The sequence below is a fragment of the Haemorhous mexicanus genome, chromosome 12, assembly GCF_027477595.1.
Source record: "Haemorhous mexicanus isolate bHaeMex1 chromosome 12, bHaeMex1.pri, whole genome shotgun sequence".
Classification (NCBI taxonomy): Eukaryota; Metazoa; Chordata; class Aves; order Passeriformes; family Fringillidae; genus Haemorhous; species Haemorhous mexicanus.
In genome coordinates, this window is record NC_082352.1 from 19,713,140 (window position 1) to 19,730,758 (window position 17,619).

At 46.4% G+C, this 17,619-nt stretch overlaps 1 protein-coding gene across 4 annotated transcripts in view; it reads left to right on the forward strand.

Annotated features, from left to right (window-relative positions):
• The window catches only part of LOC132332815 (hepatocyte nuclear factor 4-beta-like), a 56,954-nt gene that overhangs the window by 25,487 nt on the left and 13,848 nt on the right, over positions 1 to 17,619 (forward strand). For 3 of the 4 annotated variants that reach the window (XM_059857447.1, XM_059857445.1, XM_059857449.1), the window contains 4 exons: positions 676 to 831; positions 2,393 to 3,732; positions 10,140 to 10,311; positions 12,185 to 12,279. In XM_059857447.1, the coding sequence (XP_059713430.1) occupies positions 3,618 to 3,732; positions 10,140 to 10,311; positions 12,185 to 12,279 (382 nt within the window). In that variant the 5' untranslated portion in view covers positions 676 to 831; positions 2,393 to 3,617. The remainder of the gene's footprint in view (positions 1 to 675; positions 832 to 2,392; positions 3,733 to 10,139; positions 10,312 to 12,184; positions 12,280 to 17,619) is intronic. The other variant, XM_059857446.1, reaches the window with a different exon arrangement.

The window sequence follows — 17,619 nt, forward strand, 5'->3', positions numbered from 1 at the left end:
TAGTGCTGCTTCTGAGAACCACCTGGTCATTGATGGATTTATGCTCACTGCATAAAAACCCTTTTCCTGAACCCTGCAAGTTCACAAAAAGGCAATTATTGCTGCATTTCAGACAGGGGAAATTTTACAACAGTGGCAGGGGATTTTCAGTGGCTTTCTATGAAAAAAAGGAGAAAACTTCTGTTCCAAAAATACATTTAGGGACTTCTGCCTCACCATTTTGCATACCAACAAGTCCTTCATTAAGTTTCATCTCTCAGACACCTCTCCCCATATGCAGCACTGAGTTCCTTTCCATTAAAATCAGCCTCCAGAGATGGATGTGCAGCTTCCATGCCTTGCAAACATCTTCCCCCAGCACTCACCTCGCCAAAGAAATGTTATTTCTGACGCCCTGCCCGCAGTACTTTGTGTTCTCTCTTAATCAATCAAAGTGTCCTTATCTTTGCTGCCCTTCATCTTGTCTAACAAGCCTTCCCAAGAGCACCTGAGTGTTATTTCTAGGAATAAGTGTGTTCTCTTATTGGTTCCATGTGCTCTTCAGAGCCTGTGCCCTCACACGGGAGAATCCACATTGATTCATTCCCAGAGCTCGAACTTTGAACGCTCGTATTATTTTTATTAAACTTAACTCTGGTTCTTTCTCCCTTCTCCCCTTTCCCCTGCACCCTCCAGCTGTAACCAGCCTCAGAGTCAGAGCAGGAATCAATGGAAAACACATTGAAAAGAGGATTGTGTCCATCTGGAGGAGGATTGACATCCATTTCCACACTGGGAAGATTGAGTTATACCAGTTTTGCCTTTTGTTACCCACCTAAGATTCCTGTTCAGGTGAGTGAATCCCTGAGCTCCCGAGGAAGGCACCCTGGGAAGTGTCTCAGCACAAAGTGTTGGCCAGCCTCACAAATCCCTACTCAAATCCATCCTTCCTGTGGTCTGGGAAGGAGGTGAGTTCTCTTCCCACCTCCCTGGCTGCTCTGTCAGGCTGGATCATGGCAGTAAGAAACCAGCTGGAGATTCCTGGCTCTTGGCTGGGCCACTGTCACTTCATTGTCACTTCACAGCGAGCTCAGGAGATGTGAGGCCACCTCTGGGTGAGTTTGGTTTCTCCTGATATTGATACAATCAATATCAGGAGACATTGATAGAATCAATATCAGCCCCAGCCTTGACTAGGTCCCGGCTGGATTGCAGCTGTGGCTCAGAAAGTGATGTAAGAGAGCAGGGGGAGGAAAAAGAAGAAACTGCCCAAAGCTCAGCAAGGTTTTGTCCATCTTCAGGGCAGCTTTTGTGCTGGAGTGGTTTGGAGCAGGGTGCTGACATCTGTTTGGAACAAATGCCACGTTCTGTCCCTCCAACTCCACCCTCCACAAGTCAGTCCTGATTATCAGTGTGGCTGTGGTGCTGAAATCTGGTCCTGAACTACGAAATTTGCTCTATAACCTTTTGTCATTCCCAGAATGAAAATTGTCCAAGCACATCCTCATCCCACAACTTTCCTTGGAAATTATCCTTGACCCTCACATCATACTGAGGGATGGAAAACACTGAGAGATCTCTAAAGCCAGCAAGATCAGGGCAGGAGCCCAGGTTTCTCCTCTCTGAGCCACAGCTGCCCAAAATCTTGATAAATACCAAAATGGCTGTTTTAATGGTGAGAAATCCATTTAAAAAAACCAAAAACACTCCCCAATAAATGAAACCAAAAACCTAGAATTGTAGAAATGTGAAAAACTTTGCTGTGATAGTAACAGAGTGCTGACAATCAGGCAGGATTGTGCCCACAGCTCAGTTAAAAAAAAAAAAAAAAAACATATTAATGGGCATAATCAAGCTTGACATTGAGTAAGAGGCAAGAACAAGTAATCAGATCCCAACTTAGCTGATGCTGGCATTACTGGGAGCCTGGGGCACAGTCCAAGGATAAAAACATAATGTCTTATCTAAGCAAGGAGTCATTTGTGCACCACTGGTTACAACATGTCCTTAAAAAGGGAAAGAAGGAAAAGGAAAATATGGCACACGAAATTATTTTATTTCCCAGAAACGATAAGAAAGTAAAGCTAAAAGTTTCTACACCCAGTCTTTATAGAGGAAAAGCCTATCTAGAGTTAAACCCTTGCAATGTCCACTGTAAAGCCCCCAGATATGGAAAAAGATATTAAAACAAAAAGGGAAATGGGGGGTTAAATCAAATTAATATAATGAAAGCAGTTAAAAACTCAGATTTTGGAGTATTTCTTGCTGTTTGGAGACTGCTGGGATCCTTGGGGCCGGCCTGCTCCTTGGTTCAGTGAGAGTTCAGGCAGTCTGGCAATCCCATCCTTTTGGCCAAGACTCCTTTTCTGGCAACACGTCTCCCTGTTTCTCAAGAACTCTTCTTTTCCTCCAGATTCAACAGGATGTTGACCTGGATCTCTCAGAACAGCTCATGGAGAGGAAAGACCCTCTGACACAAAACCACGTCACTGGAGAGGGAACTGTCATGTCAGGGAGGGCATCTGGAAGGTCAAAGTGGGAACAAACCAATCCCTCCAAGCTGTGTGGCTTTGCATGGCTGAGTTCTGTTTCCAGCCTTTTGTAGCACAGCTCATGTTCTTTCCTTAACAAGGAAAGAACTTTTGTGTAAAATTCAGTAAATCGAAAAAGCTGCTTCGTGTAAAATTCAGTAAATTAAAAAGAAACCCAGACCGAACATCACGGGCCTGTGGGGGAAAAACTGGAATTTAATTTCTCTGCTACAGACTTTTCCCAGAAAAGCCAGGCATGGGCCAGCATGAAATGCAACACCACACATCTGTGGGGGATTCTGCCCAGCCCTCCCAGCCTTTTCCGTTTTCATCATTTGCCATCTTTTGGAACCTTCCACGATGACAACTCACCAGCAGAGCCCAGCTCTTCCCCAGAGGGAGCTCTGGGACACTGGGGCTGCCTGGCATGGGGAGAAGACACAGGTGAGAGGGATGGAGGGTGGAAGTCACCTCCTCCACCTCCCCTCTGCTTTTGGAGCAGGGTGAGACCATGTGTAGGGCATGAATGAAGCCTCATTTCCCCTTCCAGCTGCAACTCAAGGTGTGAGCACTGTGGTGTCTCACGGAAATGACTCAAGTTCTCAATGCTGACCTGCCTTGATGGTCCTCATCCGGTGGGACATCGATTTATTGTCCTCACGAGCCTCGAGTGACACCGTTTGCTCTTTTCCCCAAGGGCTGGTAGGCCAGCAAGGTGACAATCGGGGACTGGATGTGACCACTCTGCCCTGGGAGAGTGACACATGTGTGTGACGGCCTCTCCTCAGCCCTTCTCAAAATGTTTGTGCAGGAGCAGCCATAAATGCTGCTGTATTGGCCCGAAGATGCAATCCAAGGCGTTTGAGCCTAGGCCTTATCTACATCACCTTATCAGGAGCCAGAGAGCGAGATGCACCCCGGGAAGGGAGGGGACTGTGCCAGAGGGTTTGGCCTCGTCCCTTCTCTTCTGGCACGGGGAGGGACCGCGGGCAGAGCTGGGTAATGATTTGTCATCGCGAGGACCGGGGTGTCTCTCTCTGCAGAGGAAACCTTGGTGATTGACAGCGGGGCTGTTCCTGCCACTTCCCTCGCTGTTGTCAGGTAATAATGAAGCTTTGTCAGTCCATCATGGACATGGATATGCCAGACTATGTCGACTCCTTGGACTCCTCTTACACCATGCTGGAATTCGACAACCTCCGCGTGCTCCCCAACAACACCGGTGAGATTTTTATTCGTTTTCTCTTGGATAAGCTGCGCCACTTTCGCTGTAAAGCTGGACACGGAGGAAAGGCTGCTGGGAGCTATGGGGCAAAGGGTGGAAGGGGTAATATTTAAGCAGCTGAGCTGTCAACCTCTGTTGTATCCGTGGTGATGTCTGGGCTGAAACGCGACCCCTCCGCTTGCCGGTCCCGTTTTGGGTTATTCTTTGGGGTTATTCTTTTCGTTGGCGGGCTGAGCGTCACGCCCCGAAGAGCCCACCAGGTCTTGGTAGAGGTCTTCATGGCATTCCCTGGGTTTGTCCTGCTGCATTGCACATGAGAGGAGTTATTACCAATACTTCTCGTTCAAATGTGTGTTTCCTTCCCATATACGACTTCAGTTGGTATTTAATCCTCGGGAAAACGCGTCGTCCCAAACAGCATTTGTCCATGACCGTGTGCCCTCTTTAAGCTGGTCCTGGGGACTTGAACTGAGAAACAATATCCAAACCATTGCTTGCTTTGCATTCCTTTTCTGGCTACCAAGATGGTCCAACAGTTTTTGGGGCACAAAGGACTTCTTGGCTGGGAGGCAGGAGTGTTTATACGCCGAGACTTCCGCTCGGTTCGCAGGGATAAAGCGCTTTGCGTGGCATTTCATTTTTCTGCAGTCAAAAGAACTCTGACAAAAAGTGAACTCCATCCTGTGAAGTCAGCTGCTTGCTGTGTAAAAATAAAGGGCATTTTGGTCATCTTGCAAGAAACCAATCGTGCAGCTGAATGAGATTTGGGCGTTAGCGATCCCTTTGGAGAGTTTTGGCAGGCTTTTAATTCGTTAAGAAGCTTAGCGAAATTAAGATGGGATTTTCACATTTGCTCGTTAACTGGCTCATCAAAAGAAATCAGAGTTTCAGTAGGGACATCACCTACAATATAAAATGATTAGACTTATTATTGTGAGGCCTGGAGGGAGGTCAGGAGACACGTAAAGTTAAAAGGCCCAAAGGAACTTGAATTTTAAATTGCCTTCTGTAAAGCTCTGGCTATCCCCAAATCAAGGATTTTCAATATATATAATTTTTGTAAGCTCCGGCTAGACTGGATCTTATTTTTTGCAGAAAGCTTTCCACCTCCCATCCTACTCCAGAAATGTCATTTAACACAGATGTTTTGCTTTGTCCCTTCCTGTCGAACAACAAGATATTTTTCACTTTTTGAAGCAGCACAAATTCCCCCAAAATTCGATATAACCTTTTAAACGAACCACCAGTGCCTGTTTGGGCTCTCTGTTGATTCACACAGTAGAACTGACAGGTTGAGGTTTTTTCTGAACTTTATCGAACTCGGTATTGTGTTATTTGTTTAGCTGTTAATGACTAACCAGCTCTCTCGGGAAGTAACTGCTTTGAAATTAGCTTGTTTGTCTTGGGTAAGTGTCCTTCTCTACGGTTTGTAAAAATAACTTCAAAAAATACATGAAATGGCCATGCATGGAAATCTATTGCTGTCCAGCTGAGTTCAGTCCCCTGAGGTAATTCAAAATCACAGTTTCCTTGTGGCTTTAGAAATATTTTAAAATTTCTTAGAATCAAGAAACAACCTCATTTTAGGTATTTTTTGTAACTATACCGGATTTTTTTCAGATTGCTTGTATCTCTCCCAAGGTTCATCTGTATTTTCCCTACTAAATGATGACAGCTTTGCCCTCTATAAACATGAACAGGAAAGGATGAAATATTTATTTTGGTGGACTCAGCGCAGTTTCTTACCTTCTGAACAATTCCAAAAGTGAAAATTGGAATATTTTTTTCAGATAAGGTCATGCTTTCTTGAAACCATCTCTTTCCTTCTTCAGAACATTATTTCATCAAAATTTTGGGTGGAATAATTTTGTGGAGCACTTCCTGTGCTTAGATGTTTCTTCTTCATGAAGCTGCTATCATTCTGAGATTTGCCCAGATATGTATTTTGGATTTTCCACCTTCAAATAGCTCCTAATCTGCCAAATACTTAAAGATTAATTCCAAATGAAGAATAGAACACTTTATGGGAGTGATATAAGAAATATGTGAGGTTTAAATAGAAAAACTGGCAAAAGGAAAGGAAAAAATCACTGCTAATTCTGTCTTTCCTATGTGAAATACTTGTTGCAACAGCAGAAATTTTCCCATTCTGTACAAATTTATTTCCTTCACCCTGGCTGGCACCACAACCCCTATTCTCAGTTTTTGTGTGTGGTTAATGGCCATTCCCTCACACTCCAGTCAGAATTGTCTCATTTTGGTGAAGATGTGAAGCACTGCTGCAATACAGCCCCAGTTCTTCCCTGGAGAGTTGGGGAGTGCTTTCTGCCAGGGTGGTGCTCGTCGTCCTCACCCCACACCCCACCCTGATCCTTGGGACCCTGGCACGAGGTTGGTGAAATCTTTCCCAGCCCTGAAGGAGTCTGACCTGGTTCAGACTGTGCAAAAGCCACCAGGGATGTTTTGGCAGTGATTTCCCATCCCTCGAGCTCCCAGTGCCTGGAACGGCACCTCCACCATGGCTCCTCTAGGGTTTGGGGGTCTCTAAATCACAGCTATGTTTTATATCTCAAAAATTCCTCTGTTTGCTAAAAGCTGATGTAGAAAGAGGCTGACCTGCACGTGGCCAGGGTTTAAACCCCCTCCTGCCCTACATTTGTGTGTGCAGGTTTCACAATGCTGGCTTTGGCACCGAGTTTGACTGCGTGTGTTCCAGCCCCAAACCCACACTTGTGATCTCTTCACAAAATTCTAGCCCAGTACATGTAATTTGGGGATTTGTTAACTGCAAATTATGTGCACCAAAACTTGGGTTTCCTGGTAGATTAAAGCCACCCTGGAAAGTATTGCATGACAATTCTCTTTTACAATGTGCATCTAGAAGAGCTGGAGCCAGTAAAGGAACTGAAAGGAAAAGCAGTGCAGGAGTCAGGTATGATGAGAACATCCTCAGTGTCATTTCTTATCACTGTAAAACTGGCATTATTATCTCAGCCCTGGTCAGACAATGATTAACATACAGAGGTACCAAAAAATTTGTGTGCATTTCAGTGGTGAACTTGGCTGATCCCAAATCTGAGGAAGCCACCGGGTGCTCTCCTCAGCCTTAGGGAACTCCCAGACTGCACACTGATTATATATAACTCCAAAAAATTATAATATTATTTTATATATATAATATTATACTATACTATATATTATATTTTATATATTTTAAAATTATATATAACTTAAAAGACAGCTTCAGATATTTCTGCCAGTGAAGTTGAGGGCAGCCCCAGTGAGGGGTCTGGCCACAAGCAGAGCCTCAGCTCAGCCTGGGAGCCACACAAAGTCAGGATGAGTTGTGGTCTCTCTCTGGAGAGCAAGATCAAGAGCATCTCTGCAGTGGAGATCTCAAAGGCACCGTGGCACAGCACAGGAGCTGTTCAGGTTATGTCCTTGTGGCAGGCAGGGATGGAGCACACACAACAGATCTCACAGGCAGGCAGGGGACTGTGCTGCCAGGGATCCTGGTCTTTCCTCTCAGAGATCAGTCCAGGAAAAACCCAGATGTTGGGGAGGTTTGAAAGCTGTGTTAGAGTCTCCTGGTGCCTGTGATATCAGCTGGGCTTTGCTCTTCTCTGAGCTAATTCTCATTTGGAGCCCATCATTAGCTGGTGACAGGATTTTGTAATTAAGAATTGTGATCATAATTAACGTGTGTTCTGGATTAGGGCTTTCCTTTTATTTATTAAAATTTCTGTTCACATTCAGCCAATTCAGCTGAAAAGGACACATGGCTCCCTCCCAGGGTTTGAGCTTTTAGCTGTGGAGCTGCCCTGGGTTAGAGCCACCCGGCTCACTGGCACATTGTTTGTGCTTCCATGGATACAAGTGAGGGCAAAATTTGGTTTGCTAATTTCCAGGGGACTTCACACACACCGTGGTGATGGTTCCCCTCCAGTAATACCTGGTTTAAGGCCAGATTATAAATTTCTTCCTTATATCAGCAAGCAGATTCTCATGTTCTACTCACACAAAAGGAAATAAAGTCTTTTCTGGTGAGTAAATGCTTTCCAGCACCAGGAATATTTTGCAGTCTGGTCCTGGATGAAGGATCTGTTGGAGACCTAAACTGTTTGACCTTGGCTTGATTCCTCTGAAGTCTAGAGAAAGCATGAGTGGAGTGAAGAGGAAATTGGCTGCCTTATCTTTATTTCGGTTGTGCATATTTTTAAAATGGAATCCAACACAGTGCATTTGCTCATGGTCATGTGCTCCTTCAAAAAATGGATGGAGCAACTGATGCCCAAACGTTCTGCAGTTCTCCTCCAAGGAATGTTCTGTACAGTTCATTTAATACTAAGTTATTAGGTAATATAAAACCAAGAATAATTGGGGGAAAAAAAAAAACCTAAAAATCAACCTAAATTGCCATTAAACATATCTGACATAGACAATGTTCCCAAAGGACCCATGTGTGACTTCCTGACAAATGTCAGGGCTGGGAGAATCTTACACAGAACTTGGGAAGAGGCACATCTCAGTTCCTGTCATTAAGACCTAGGATTGATTTTGGTGCTGTCGTTCTTTCTTGTCATGTTGCTCCCATCCTGCTGTAACCCACTTATTTACTCCTTCATACTCCAGAAGGTGAATATGGACCAAAAGGGTCATTTTAGGAGGTGGCAGGAAATCTGAACTTTGCATTAGTGAAGTCTTGGCTAAAAATGTCTTAGTCTCAGCCTTAGCTAAGAAACTATCCAATTATTGAAAAACTAAAGCTTGGTTGGCTTTGCTATTTTTATTTATTTGGGGGGAGGTGTTTGATTACAATTTTCATGTCACAGCGAATACTTTCACTATAAATTTTTTTATGTGTATTCACACACAAAAACAACATTCTCTCTCTCTCTCTCCCTGTATATATTCTGTGTGTGGATTACCCAGAGCTGTTTTTATGCATTATGGATTAGAAAGCTCTCTCTAGGCAGATCAGGTGGCAACTCCTCCCCTTTGAGGAATTTTCTCTAAGAAACTGCTAAGCTGAGCTTTCCCCACCTCTTTTGGGAAGATGTCCCATCCCAGAGACACATCCCAGAAAAGTCCCAGGGACTTTTCTGAGGTCCCTGGAGCATCAGATGGGTTCCCCTGGAGCACAGAACATGCTCCCAGAGGTGTGATAAATCAGAAAATCAACCTGCAGTGAGTGTCTGGCTCTGCAAACAGATGGGGAGATACAAACCCTGTCAGCTGCCCTCTTCACAAGGGTCTCCTGTCCTCTCCTTCTGTGCCTCAAATTAGCTGTGCCTCAAATTAGGAGGTTTGAGAGGGCAGCAAGTCTGGTGGTGAGGGCAGAGGGAGAGGTTCCATGGGGAGTTTTCAGCAGTGTGTGCACGCAGGGGCAGAGCTATTCCTGCCCCAAATCAGTGGGTGCAAACAGAGGACATGACAGAGGGCGTTCATATCACCTTATTTTAGGTCCCTTATTTTAGAAACCTGATCTTCCTGCACACCTCTGTTGCTTTCTAGTGGAAAGCAGTGAGCCTCTTCAGAGAGAATTTCAGAGAGAATTTCAGAGGAGGGACCAGACTTAGAACTGAAGTGATCCCTGTGGGAGCTGCTGTCTCTGCCTTCCAGCTGCAGAGCAGCTCTCGAGAGCAGTCTTTTATCTTCAGCACCTCTGTCATGGGCACGATGCAGCTCATCCTTTCTGCCTCTGCTGTTTCTTCTCTGCATTCTATTTATTCAAGTTAATGAGCTTTTTTTCCCTTTTCTTCTGTGGAGACCAGCTTTGAACCATGTTCTCCAGGCATCTCATTGAGGAGGTGGCTCCCCATCCCTCAAAACCAAAAAACTCACATGCAAGTGAGGTTCCTTTATATCTCTGCAGGAAAGCAGTGATAATTGGTAAATTCTCAGGAGCAGTTTGGGCTATGCAGCTTGAAATCTCTCTGATAATTTAATCATTGAAGAAAAATAGCAGTACCAGAAAGGAGCTGATCTTGGGAAGAGCATGACCATAAATTCAGAGGTTTCTGTGGTGGTGTTTGAGGCTCCCCAGGATGAGGGACAAGATGAGAATCTTGACGTTTTGTTTCAGAAGGCTGATTTATTATTCTATGATATTATATTATATTATATTAAAATGCTATACTAAAACTATACTAAAGGAATTGAAGAAGGAGACATCAGAAAGTTAGAAAGGAATGAGTAATAAAATCTCGTGACAGACTCAGCGAGTCTGACACTGCTGGCTGTGATGGGTTATTAATTAAAAGCAATTCACATGCTGGCTAAACAATTCTTTGAATCACATTTCAGAGCAGCAAAACATGGAGAAGCCGAAGCTTCCCAGCTTCTTAGGAGAAAAGATTTTGGCAAAGGGATTTTTCATGACTGTCCCCGTTCTGTGCCCGCAGAGGCCATCGCGGCCGAGTCAGCAAACACCAACCTGCTTCCCAACGGTGTCAGCTCCCTGTGCTCCATCTGTGGGGACAGAGCCACTGGCAAGCACTACGGGGCCTCCAGCTGTGACGGCTGCAAAGGCTTCTTCAGGAGGAGCGTCCGCAAGAACCACGTCTACTCCTGCAGGTACCGAATCTCGGCAACCAGCGAACGCGGTCGGAGGATGCGGGAGGGGATTTGGGGTTGGGATCAGGGGATCGTGTCTCAAATGCCAATTTGCCATGCTGTGAAAGCCACCAGTAGGACTGCAGTTTGGTTTATAAGCAGTAAACTCGGTCCTGTCTCTAAACTCAGTCTTAGCTCATTTGGACCCTGATTTGCATTGAGTGAATTCACCATCGCTGCTTTCCCCACGGGGTAAATTGAGGGAACCTCAGTCCTGAGGATGGAGGGAAACTCACAGTCCACAGAATGGACTAGGTTGGAAAAGATCTTCCAGTCCAACCTAAAACCTGAGGTTTGACTGATGTGTAAAACACATAAATGCAGACACTGGGTGTGGAGTGATACCACGACCTCGGCACAGCCCAGCAAGGGGAAGCCAAGGTGGCACAGGACCAAAGCTCCAGAGTTTTCATCTTTCTTGCTTTTCCTGGTAAAAAACAACGGGCATCCAAGAATCTGTCACCTCCAAAGCCCTCTCACAGCTTCTCCATTCTTGTTTTGAAATATAAAAATGTTATGTACACTGACTTATCAGTGATGATTTTATGAATATTCTGAGAAATATGTGTGGACCAGAGATGATTCACATCCACTTTGGCACACAGGTATACTTTTGAGAGAGGTTTTGTTTTTTGCCAGGAGGAGGCTACCAATTATAAAGCTGCTATCTTGATAGACCTTAGAAAAATGATATTTATTTTAGCACAGGAGAAAGTGGAAAGAAATCCCAAACCTCAATACACTTAAGCCCTTCATCTCAAGTTAAAACCTGGAAGTTTTCTTTCTGTTCCAAAGTTTCTCCTCCTCTAAGAGCATTCCAAATTTTTCCAATGCGAGTCACCCTACTCGTTCAGAATGTTCCTGGTGCCCTTATCACTCCAGGACACACCAGCCATGGAAGACACCTGAGGTGACAGCAGTGTCCACCTGCACAGTGCCCACCCCATGAGCTGTGGGATTCCTGCAGGAGGAGATGAGCTCTGTAATGGTTTATTTGGAATCTCAGCTGTCAGTCTCCTGGGAGCAGAGCTGTTGCCTCTCCCCAGGAATCCACGAATCTCTGTGATATTTGGCAGCTCAGGGAAGATCCACAGCATTGAAGCCAAGCTTGTGTGCAAGCCCTTATTTGGTGAGCTCAGCCCAGCTCAGAGCCCTGCTTATGGCAGACGTGAATTCCTCTGGAAGTCTTTGGGCTTTTGTACCTTTGGCTTTTCACCAGGCTGGGAAAGTTCCTCAGCTTTTACAACCTGATGGTCCCGGAGAAACCCACGTCACCTCTCTCTGCATGGAAGATTCCCCTCCCATTGTTTCAGCCTCCATGGGGAGAGCTGCCAAGGCTACGTGGGCCACCCCTGGAACAGCACAAGGGTTCCTAAATCCCCATGGAAAGGAGGAGGAATTGGGAGGCCACAGGCCTCAGAACAAGGCTGCAGACCCAAAGGGCTTGCAGCCCTTAACGCGTTTTGTTCTATGCAAATCGCAGAACAGTTAACAAGAGAAACCAGACAAACCCCAACGCCAAACACCCAAAAACCTGTCTGGAAGTGGGAGATGGAGCTCCTACAAAAGCACAACTTGAGTCACAGTCGTGTTTTCATGGCCAAAACCATCCCGGTCCCTGCAGGGTGGGTGGTCTGCAGCTCCCAGCTGGAAGGAGCGGCAGTGGGGAAGAGGAGGAGCTGGGCCAAGCCAAGGTTGATTCAATCCATTTCTGGCAAACCTTTGACTCTTCTCCAGGATCATGCAGTGTGGAGCTCAGGGAGCTCTGGGGCTGTGTTTGGGGCTGCTCAGGGTGAGGAGGTTGCTCCATGTTGTATTTCCCATCTCCTCCCAGGTTCAATCGACAGTGTGTGATAGACAAAGACAAGAGGAACCAGTGCAGGTACTGCAGGCTGAAGAAATGCTTCAGAGCTGGCATGAAGAAAGAAGGTGGGTGCAAAGAGACATTTCCAGCAGCCTTCCTGCTGCTCTCTTAGGCCCTGTTGCACTGCAGAGCATGGTGGGGAGCAGCAGCAGCACTGGCTGGAGAGATGATGATTGTGTGTCACAGAGAGATATTTTTTGTTGCAGCTGAAAAAACCATTTGCCATTTTATCTCAATTTCAGTGAGAGCCTAGTGACATTATTCACCCATCCTGTGAGGCTGGTCTTTTAGTCCTGGGAAAGGGATGGGCTTCCTCAGGGCTTTACAATAGGAATTTCCTCTCTCCATACCCTCTGGTGTGGCTCTAATCCCACCTGTGCCAATCTCAGCGAGGCCCTGCCACCTCCAGTCTCATAAATGCCATCAGTGTGCTGCTTCAGCTGGTGTGGCTGGCTCAGCTGATGCTCACGTAGCTGCATGCAAGGGCAAGGTACAGCCTGAGCCCAGAGCCTGAAGGAGTGGGAGCCTCTCCTCCATGGCACATGGGCAGAGCTCCAGGAGCAGGGTGACTCGTGTCCCCCACAGCTGACTCATGTGCCCCAGCAGGGGACACGACTCAGAGCAAACCCTTTGGTCGTGCTGCTGGTGACAGGGTGACTGTGGAGCCAGCACCAGCACTGAAGGGCCAGCCCCATCCTGGCCAAGACCTTTTGTTGCACTTCCCATTGTCTGCACTGAGGAGGAGCAGAGTTGTAGGTTTGGGTGCCAGTGACCAGCAGGATGTGCCCTTTCCAAAGGAAAAACCATCATGGTGCCTAATGCTCTGCAAGACAAACCCATTTCTGTCAACCTGTGCCTACATGCAGCTTCCCTGGGGAATTCTGGGATCTACCAGAGCACTTGTCCAGTTCTGCACACTGGGAGAGCATGGATGATCCTGTTTTATTGTGATTTTCCTTGTCCACCCAGTGCCTGAAAAACTGGGGGCCCAACCCACCCCAGGTGCAGGTTGTTGGGTGATGGTTTCACACTCATCACCCTTCATTTGTGCTGTTTCCCAACCCACTGACAGCTAAAAGATGAGGGAGGTAGAAAGGAGCTTGAAAATTTCTTTCCATGTCACCAAGTTCACCCAAGGGGGGGAATTGTGGCCCCACTGAACCCAAGGGAAAATTTGCTGTCGATTTCTGGTAATTCATAAGATTTTACTGGTGATTAAATGATCTTTCCCATGTTCTGACCATATGTTTTCCTGGAGTGAAGGGTGTTTTGAAACCTGGCATAAGTCATGGATGAAGCAAAAATGCCGAGTGGTTTAATTTAGGAGAAATGGAGTAAATACAGCAGATGGAAAAACAAAGAGTGCTCAAATTAATGAAGACAAAATTGAAGCTGATTTGCTCAGTTCTAGACAGGATAAAGCCAACTGCCAATGCAGCAAACTGCACTGCTGAAATCTCGTTATCAGATCTATTCTTTGAGCTGAAGCATGATTTTTATTGGTTTTTATGGTAAAAGTTATAAAACCTTGGCTCATCCCTCCATCACTGAGTGCAGCTTGATGGGAGATGACTCATTTCAAGTTCCACATCGCCACATTCCTTGAAACTCTTTTTATGAGTGCAGCCAGGTTGTGCGCTCGGAAAACGCTCCTGTGTCTGGCAAGGAAGATTTTAAAGCACCTTGAGCAACTGCTGTGCAGAAATTAGCTTAGCTGACCAGAGCTCTGTCCCGAGCCCATGTGCAGGACGGGGAAAGAAAAGTTCTTGCACAATTGTGTGCACAAAAAGAACAGGGCTGTTTGCTTTTGGGTGGTTCTAGATTAATATTAAACAGTATTGCGAAGCCTTGGGGAGAAGGGGAAGCCGTGTCTTGGATGGGGCACTCTTGGAGTGGCCAAATATTGGTACAAAACCTTCTGGGGCGTGCAGGGGTTGGTGTTGGGAGGCGGCAGTGGTGACATCCACGCCCCGTGTCCCAGCGCTGGCACAACCCTCTTTCCCTGGCACATTCCTTTGGGGCCAGCCCTTCTAACGGCAGGCTGAGTTCCCAGGGTGTGGCAGTAGCATTGTTTATCCAGAAGGAGCTGGAAACGATCCTTTTCCCAGGCCGGCTGTGACAATGCACCTGGGGTGGGGTCAGCGGGGCTGTGTCACCCTTGCCGTGCCCCACTGACCCACTGCTCAGTGCCTGTGTGCTCAGCCTGGAGAACTTGCTGTTCCCTGGCAGAACTAACTGATAAAAGGGAATTTTGGATCCAGGATCCAGAGGGATTGGTTTTTGGTTTTTTTTTTTTTTTTTTTGGTTTTTTTTTTTTTTTTTTGTTCCCTCCAATCTTCATGTGTGGTGACATGTTTGGATATTTCTTTTTCTCTCTCTTTTTTCCCCTTTTGGAAACTTTTCTGGTGGATGAGGAATTACAAGGAACTGTGTAGCCTGGTAGAAGGGAAGTTTCTCCCTAAAGAAATAACCATATAATACAAATACCTGAGCTACATGGTGACCAGATCTGCCTGGAGCTGTAGGATTTCAGCTGTGTCAGGGGAGATTTAGGTTGAATATTTGGGAAAGGTTCTTCCCCCAGAGAGTGGTGGGGCACTGAACAGGTTGAGAAAATTACCTGTTGATCTTTAGATTGCTTTGTCTGTACAGCCTGAGTTTGATCCTACTTTCAGGGAGGACCAAGACTGCCCTCCACAAGAGGCTTGGGAACTGAGATGGGATCCAGGTTCCATCAGCAACAATGAGAGCTGGGAAGGGACAAAACTTGAGTCTTGTGGAAAGCCCAGTTCCCAGATTTCCTAGAAAATAGCTCACTCAGAATCACTCCTATCCTAATTGCATTTTTGGTATCAATAATTCACTTTAATAACAGCTGTTTGATTTAGGATGAGGGGAGAGGGATAGCCTTGCCTGAACAAAAATCCCTCTTATGCCTTAAACACCTCTGTGGTCAGGATCTAAGATTTTCACAGGAGATTCACTCCTGTATTCTTGTGGTGGGATTAAGGCTGGGCTGTGCCAGAGGGTGGTCTGGATGTTTTGGGGGTTTTCTGGCTGTTCCCCCTGAGTTCCTCTGTTGGCTCAGAGGATTTCTGTTGTCTTGCACAATGCCACCAGACAGGTTTTTGGTCACTGCAGCATCAGTGCCTGAGTAGAACACCAGGTACTCAAACACCCAAAGAAAACAGCGGGATTCTATTTTTAGCATCTCCCTGAGATCCTGTTTAACCTGGAATAAATCAGCAGGGGGTGATTCTTCAAGGGAGCCAGGTCATCCTCACATGGAGCTGAGTGCCTGAAAACCTGGAAGCCTTTTGAAAGGCCAGCACTGTCAGGATTCAGCTTGCTGGTGGGGGAAAAAAAATGAGGGGTTAATATTTAACCTCTCATCCCCTTCAAAGTAATTTATGAATGTGAATGAACTTCTTTAGTTTTATGCAGAAGTAAAAAAAAAAAAAGTTATATCACTTAGTGCTGCAACAGTAAGGAGGAGGGAGGGTTTGAGGCTTTTCTTTATTATTGTGAAATTGGACAGGTTTATAGGACAGTTTTATAGTGCTTCACAGAGCCTCTATCTTGTTTCATACCTTTTGTTTGCACGTTTCTTTTGCCAGCTTTCAGAATGCTGGGACTGCAGTTTATTGCAAAGAAGGATGGAAAAGATAAAGGATCTTCTCTACCTTCAGTAGTCATAAATCAGGCCACAGGCCCATGAAAGGATTAAATGTACATGTACCATTGGGATTTATTTGCAAATAAAACACACCACACCTACAAAATCCGAGGTAGCTCAGGAAAAAAAAGATTATTTGAGGATATAAATTAATCAGGCAGCAGGAGGAGTAAATCTGCTGGTGAACACAGAAACACTGTGAGCACACCAGGCAGGGACTGCCCTCCTCCTGCTCCCTCTGTGCCATTTATCTCTACATTTCCAACCCCACCAGCATTAACTGGGGCAGGTTTGAGTGGGATAATGATGGAAACAGTAATTCCCAAAGCTGGAACATGTGCAGTTGCTGTGGAAAGTTCCTGGATGCTGCTCTCCCAGCCAGTGCCTGGACTCCCTGGAGGTTCCTCATCCCAGGCTCTGGCCCTGCGTGGCATGGCAGTGAGGACAAACACTTTGGGAAGCTTGTTGCAATCCCCCAGACCCTGTGTGCTTGCCCAGAGCTGGAGGCAGAGTGTCCAGCCTTGCTCTGAGTGACAGAACCCTTCCAGGGCTCCCCTGCGTCACAGGGAGGATTTGTTTGTTTTCCCATCCTCTTCCCACTGCCAGGACGTGCTGTGGCCAGGGACAAGTCCCTGGAGGGAGACACCAGCATCACTCTGCCCTCTCTCCCTGTGGGAAAGCCCAGCTTGGGGCCAGGCTGTCCCTGGCCAGCACCATCCTGGGCACTCTTGTCCCTTCTTGCAGGGCTGGGTGGCTCTTTGTGGCGTTTTCTGGCTTTGGGAATGTGCAGAGAAGGGGAAAAAAAATAACCCAGGGAGCAAAGATTTTGCCAGGCAGTTCTGGAAACAGCAGCCCCTGGGAGACAGAGGGATCCAGCCCTGGGTTTTTAGCCCTTCCTGCAGGTTAGTTGGGTTTTATTGACAGCAAAGCCAAGATCACAGCTGAGCCCAGCACGTCCCTCGAGCACTCCCAGTGCCTCACCAGGAGTGACCTGTCCCTTCCCTTTCACAAACACAATAAATACAGCAATATAATCACTGCACAGTAAGAGATTAATTTTTGTGGCAGGTGAAACATTAACTCCCCTTTGTATCTAATTCCATCACATCTTGGGTGCTTTCAGAGATAACACCCAAATCACCTTGAGAAAGTCACTCTGTACCATCCACTTGCACTGGAAGATTGAGCTTATCAGAGCATGAGGGAAGCTCTGAAATATGTGCCATAAAAAGACTGGGGGGAAAAACAGCCTGAGGCTTCTTAAAGGAGTCTGTCATGGGGACCAGGTCTGCCTGGCACTGTAGGGTTTACAGAAAATCAGATGTGTAACTCGACTGGAAAGGCAAAACCTGTCCCTTTTCTTGTGAGCAGGCAGAGAGGCCCACCCTGAGAGCATGAGGGGGAGCACCTGATACAAACACAGGTGTTTGGGGATTTTACAAAATAGCCAGTGATGACACAGATGGGGTCAGCCTTGTTTCTCCTGAGATGCTGCCACTCACCTTTCTGGTGGTCCAGCAAAACCCCTGCAGTGCCAAGATTATGGTTCCTATACCATAATCACCTTCAGGCTCACCCTCCCTTCACACACAGGGCAACTGATGCTGCTGTCTGAGCAGGGCTAGCAGAGCCTCCCAAAAGCTGGGTTTTTTCTCTAAATTGATGATGAATTGCCTCTCTGGAGTGTCCACAGCCTGAAAATGCTCCAGGGATGTGTTTGTGTGTGGCA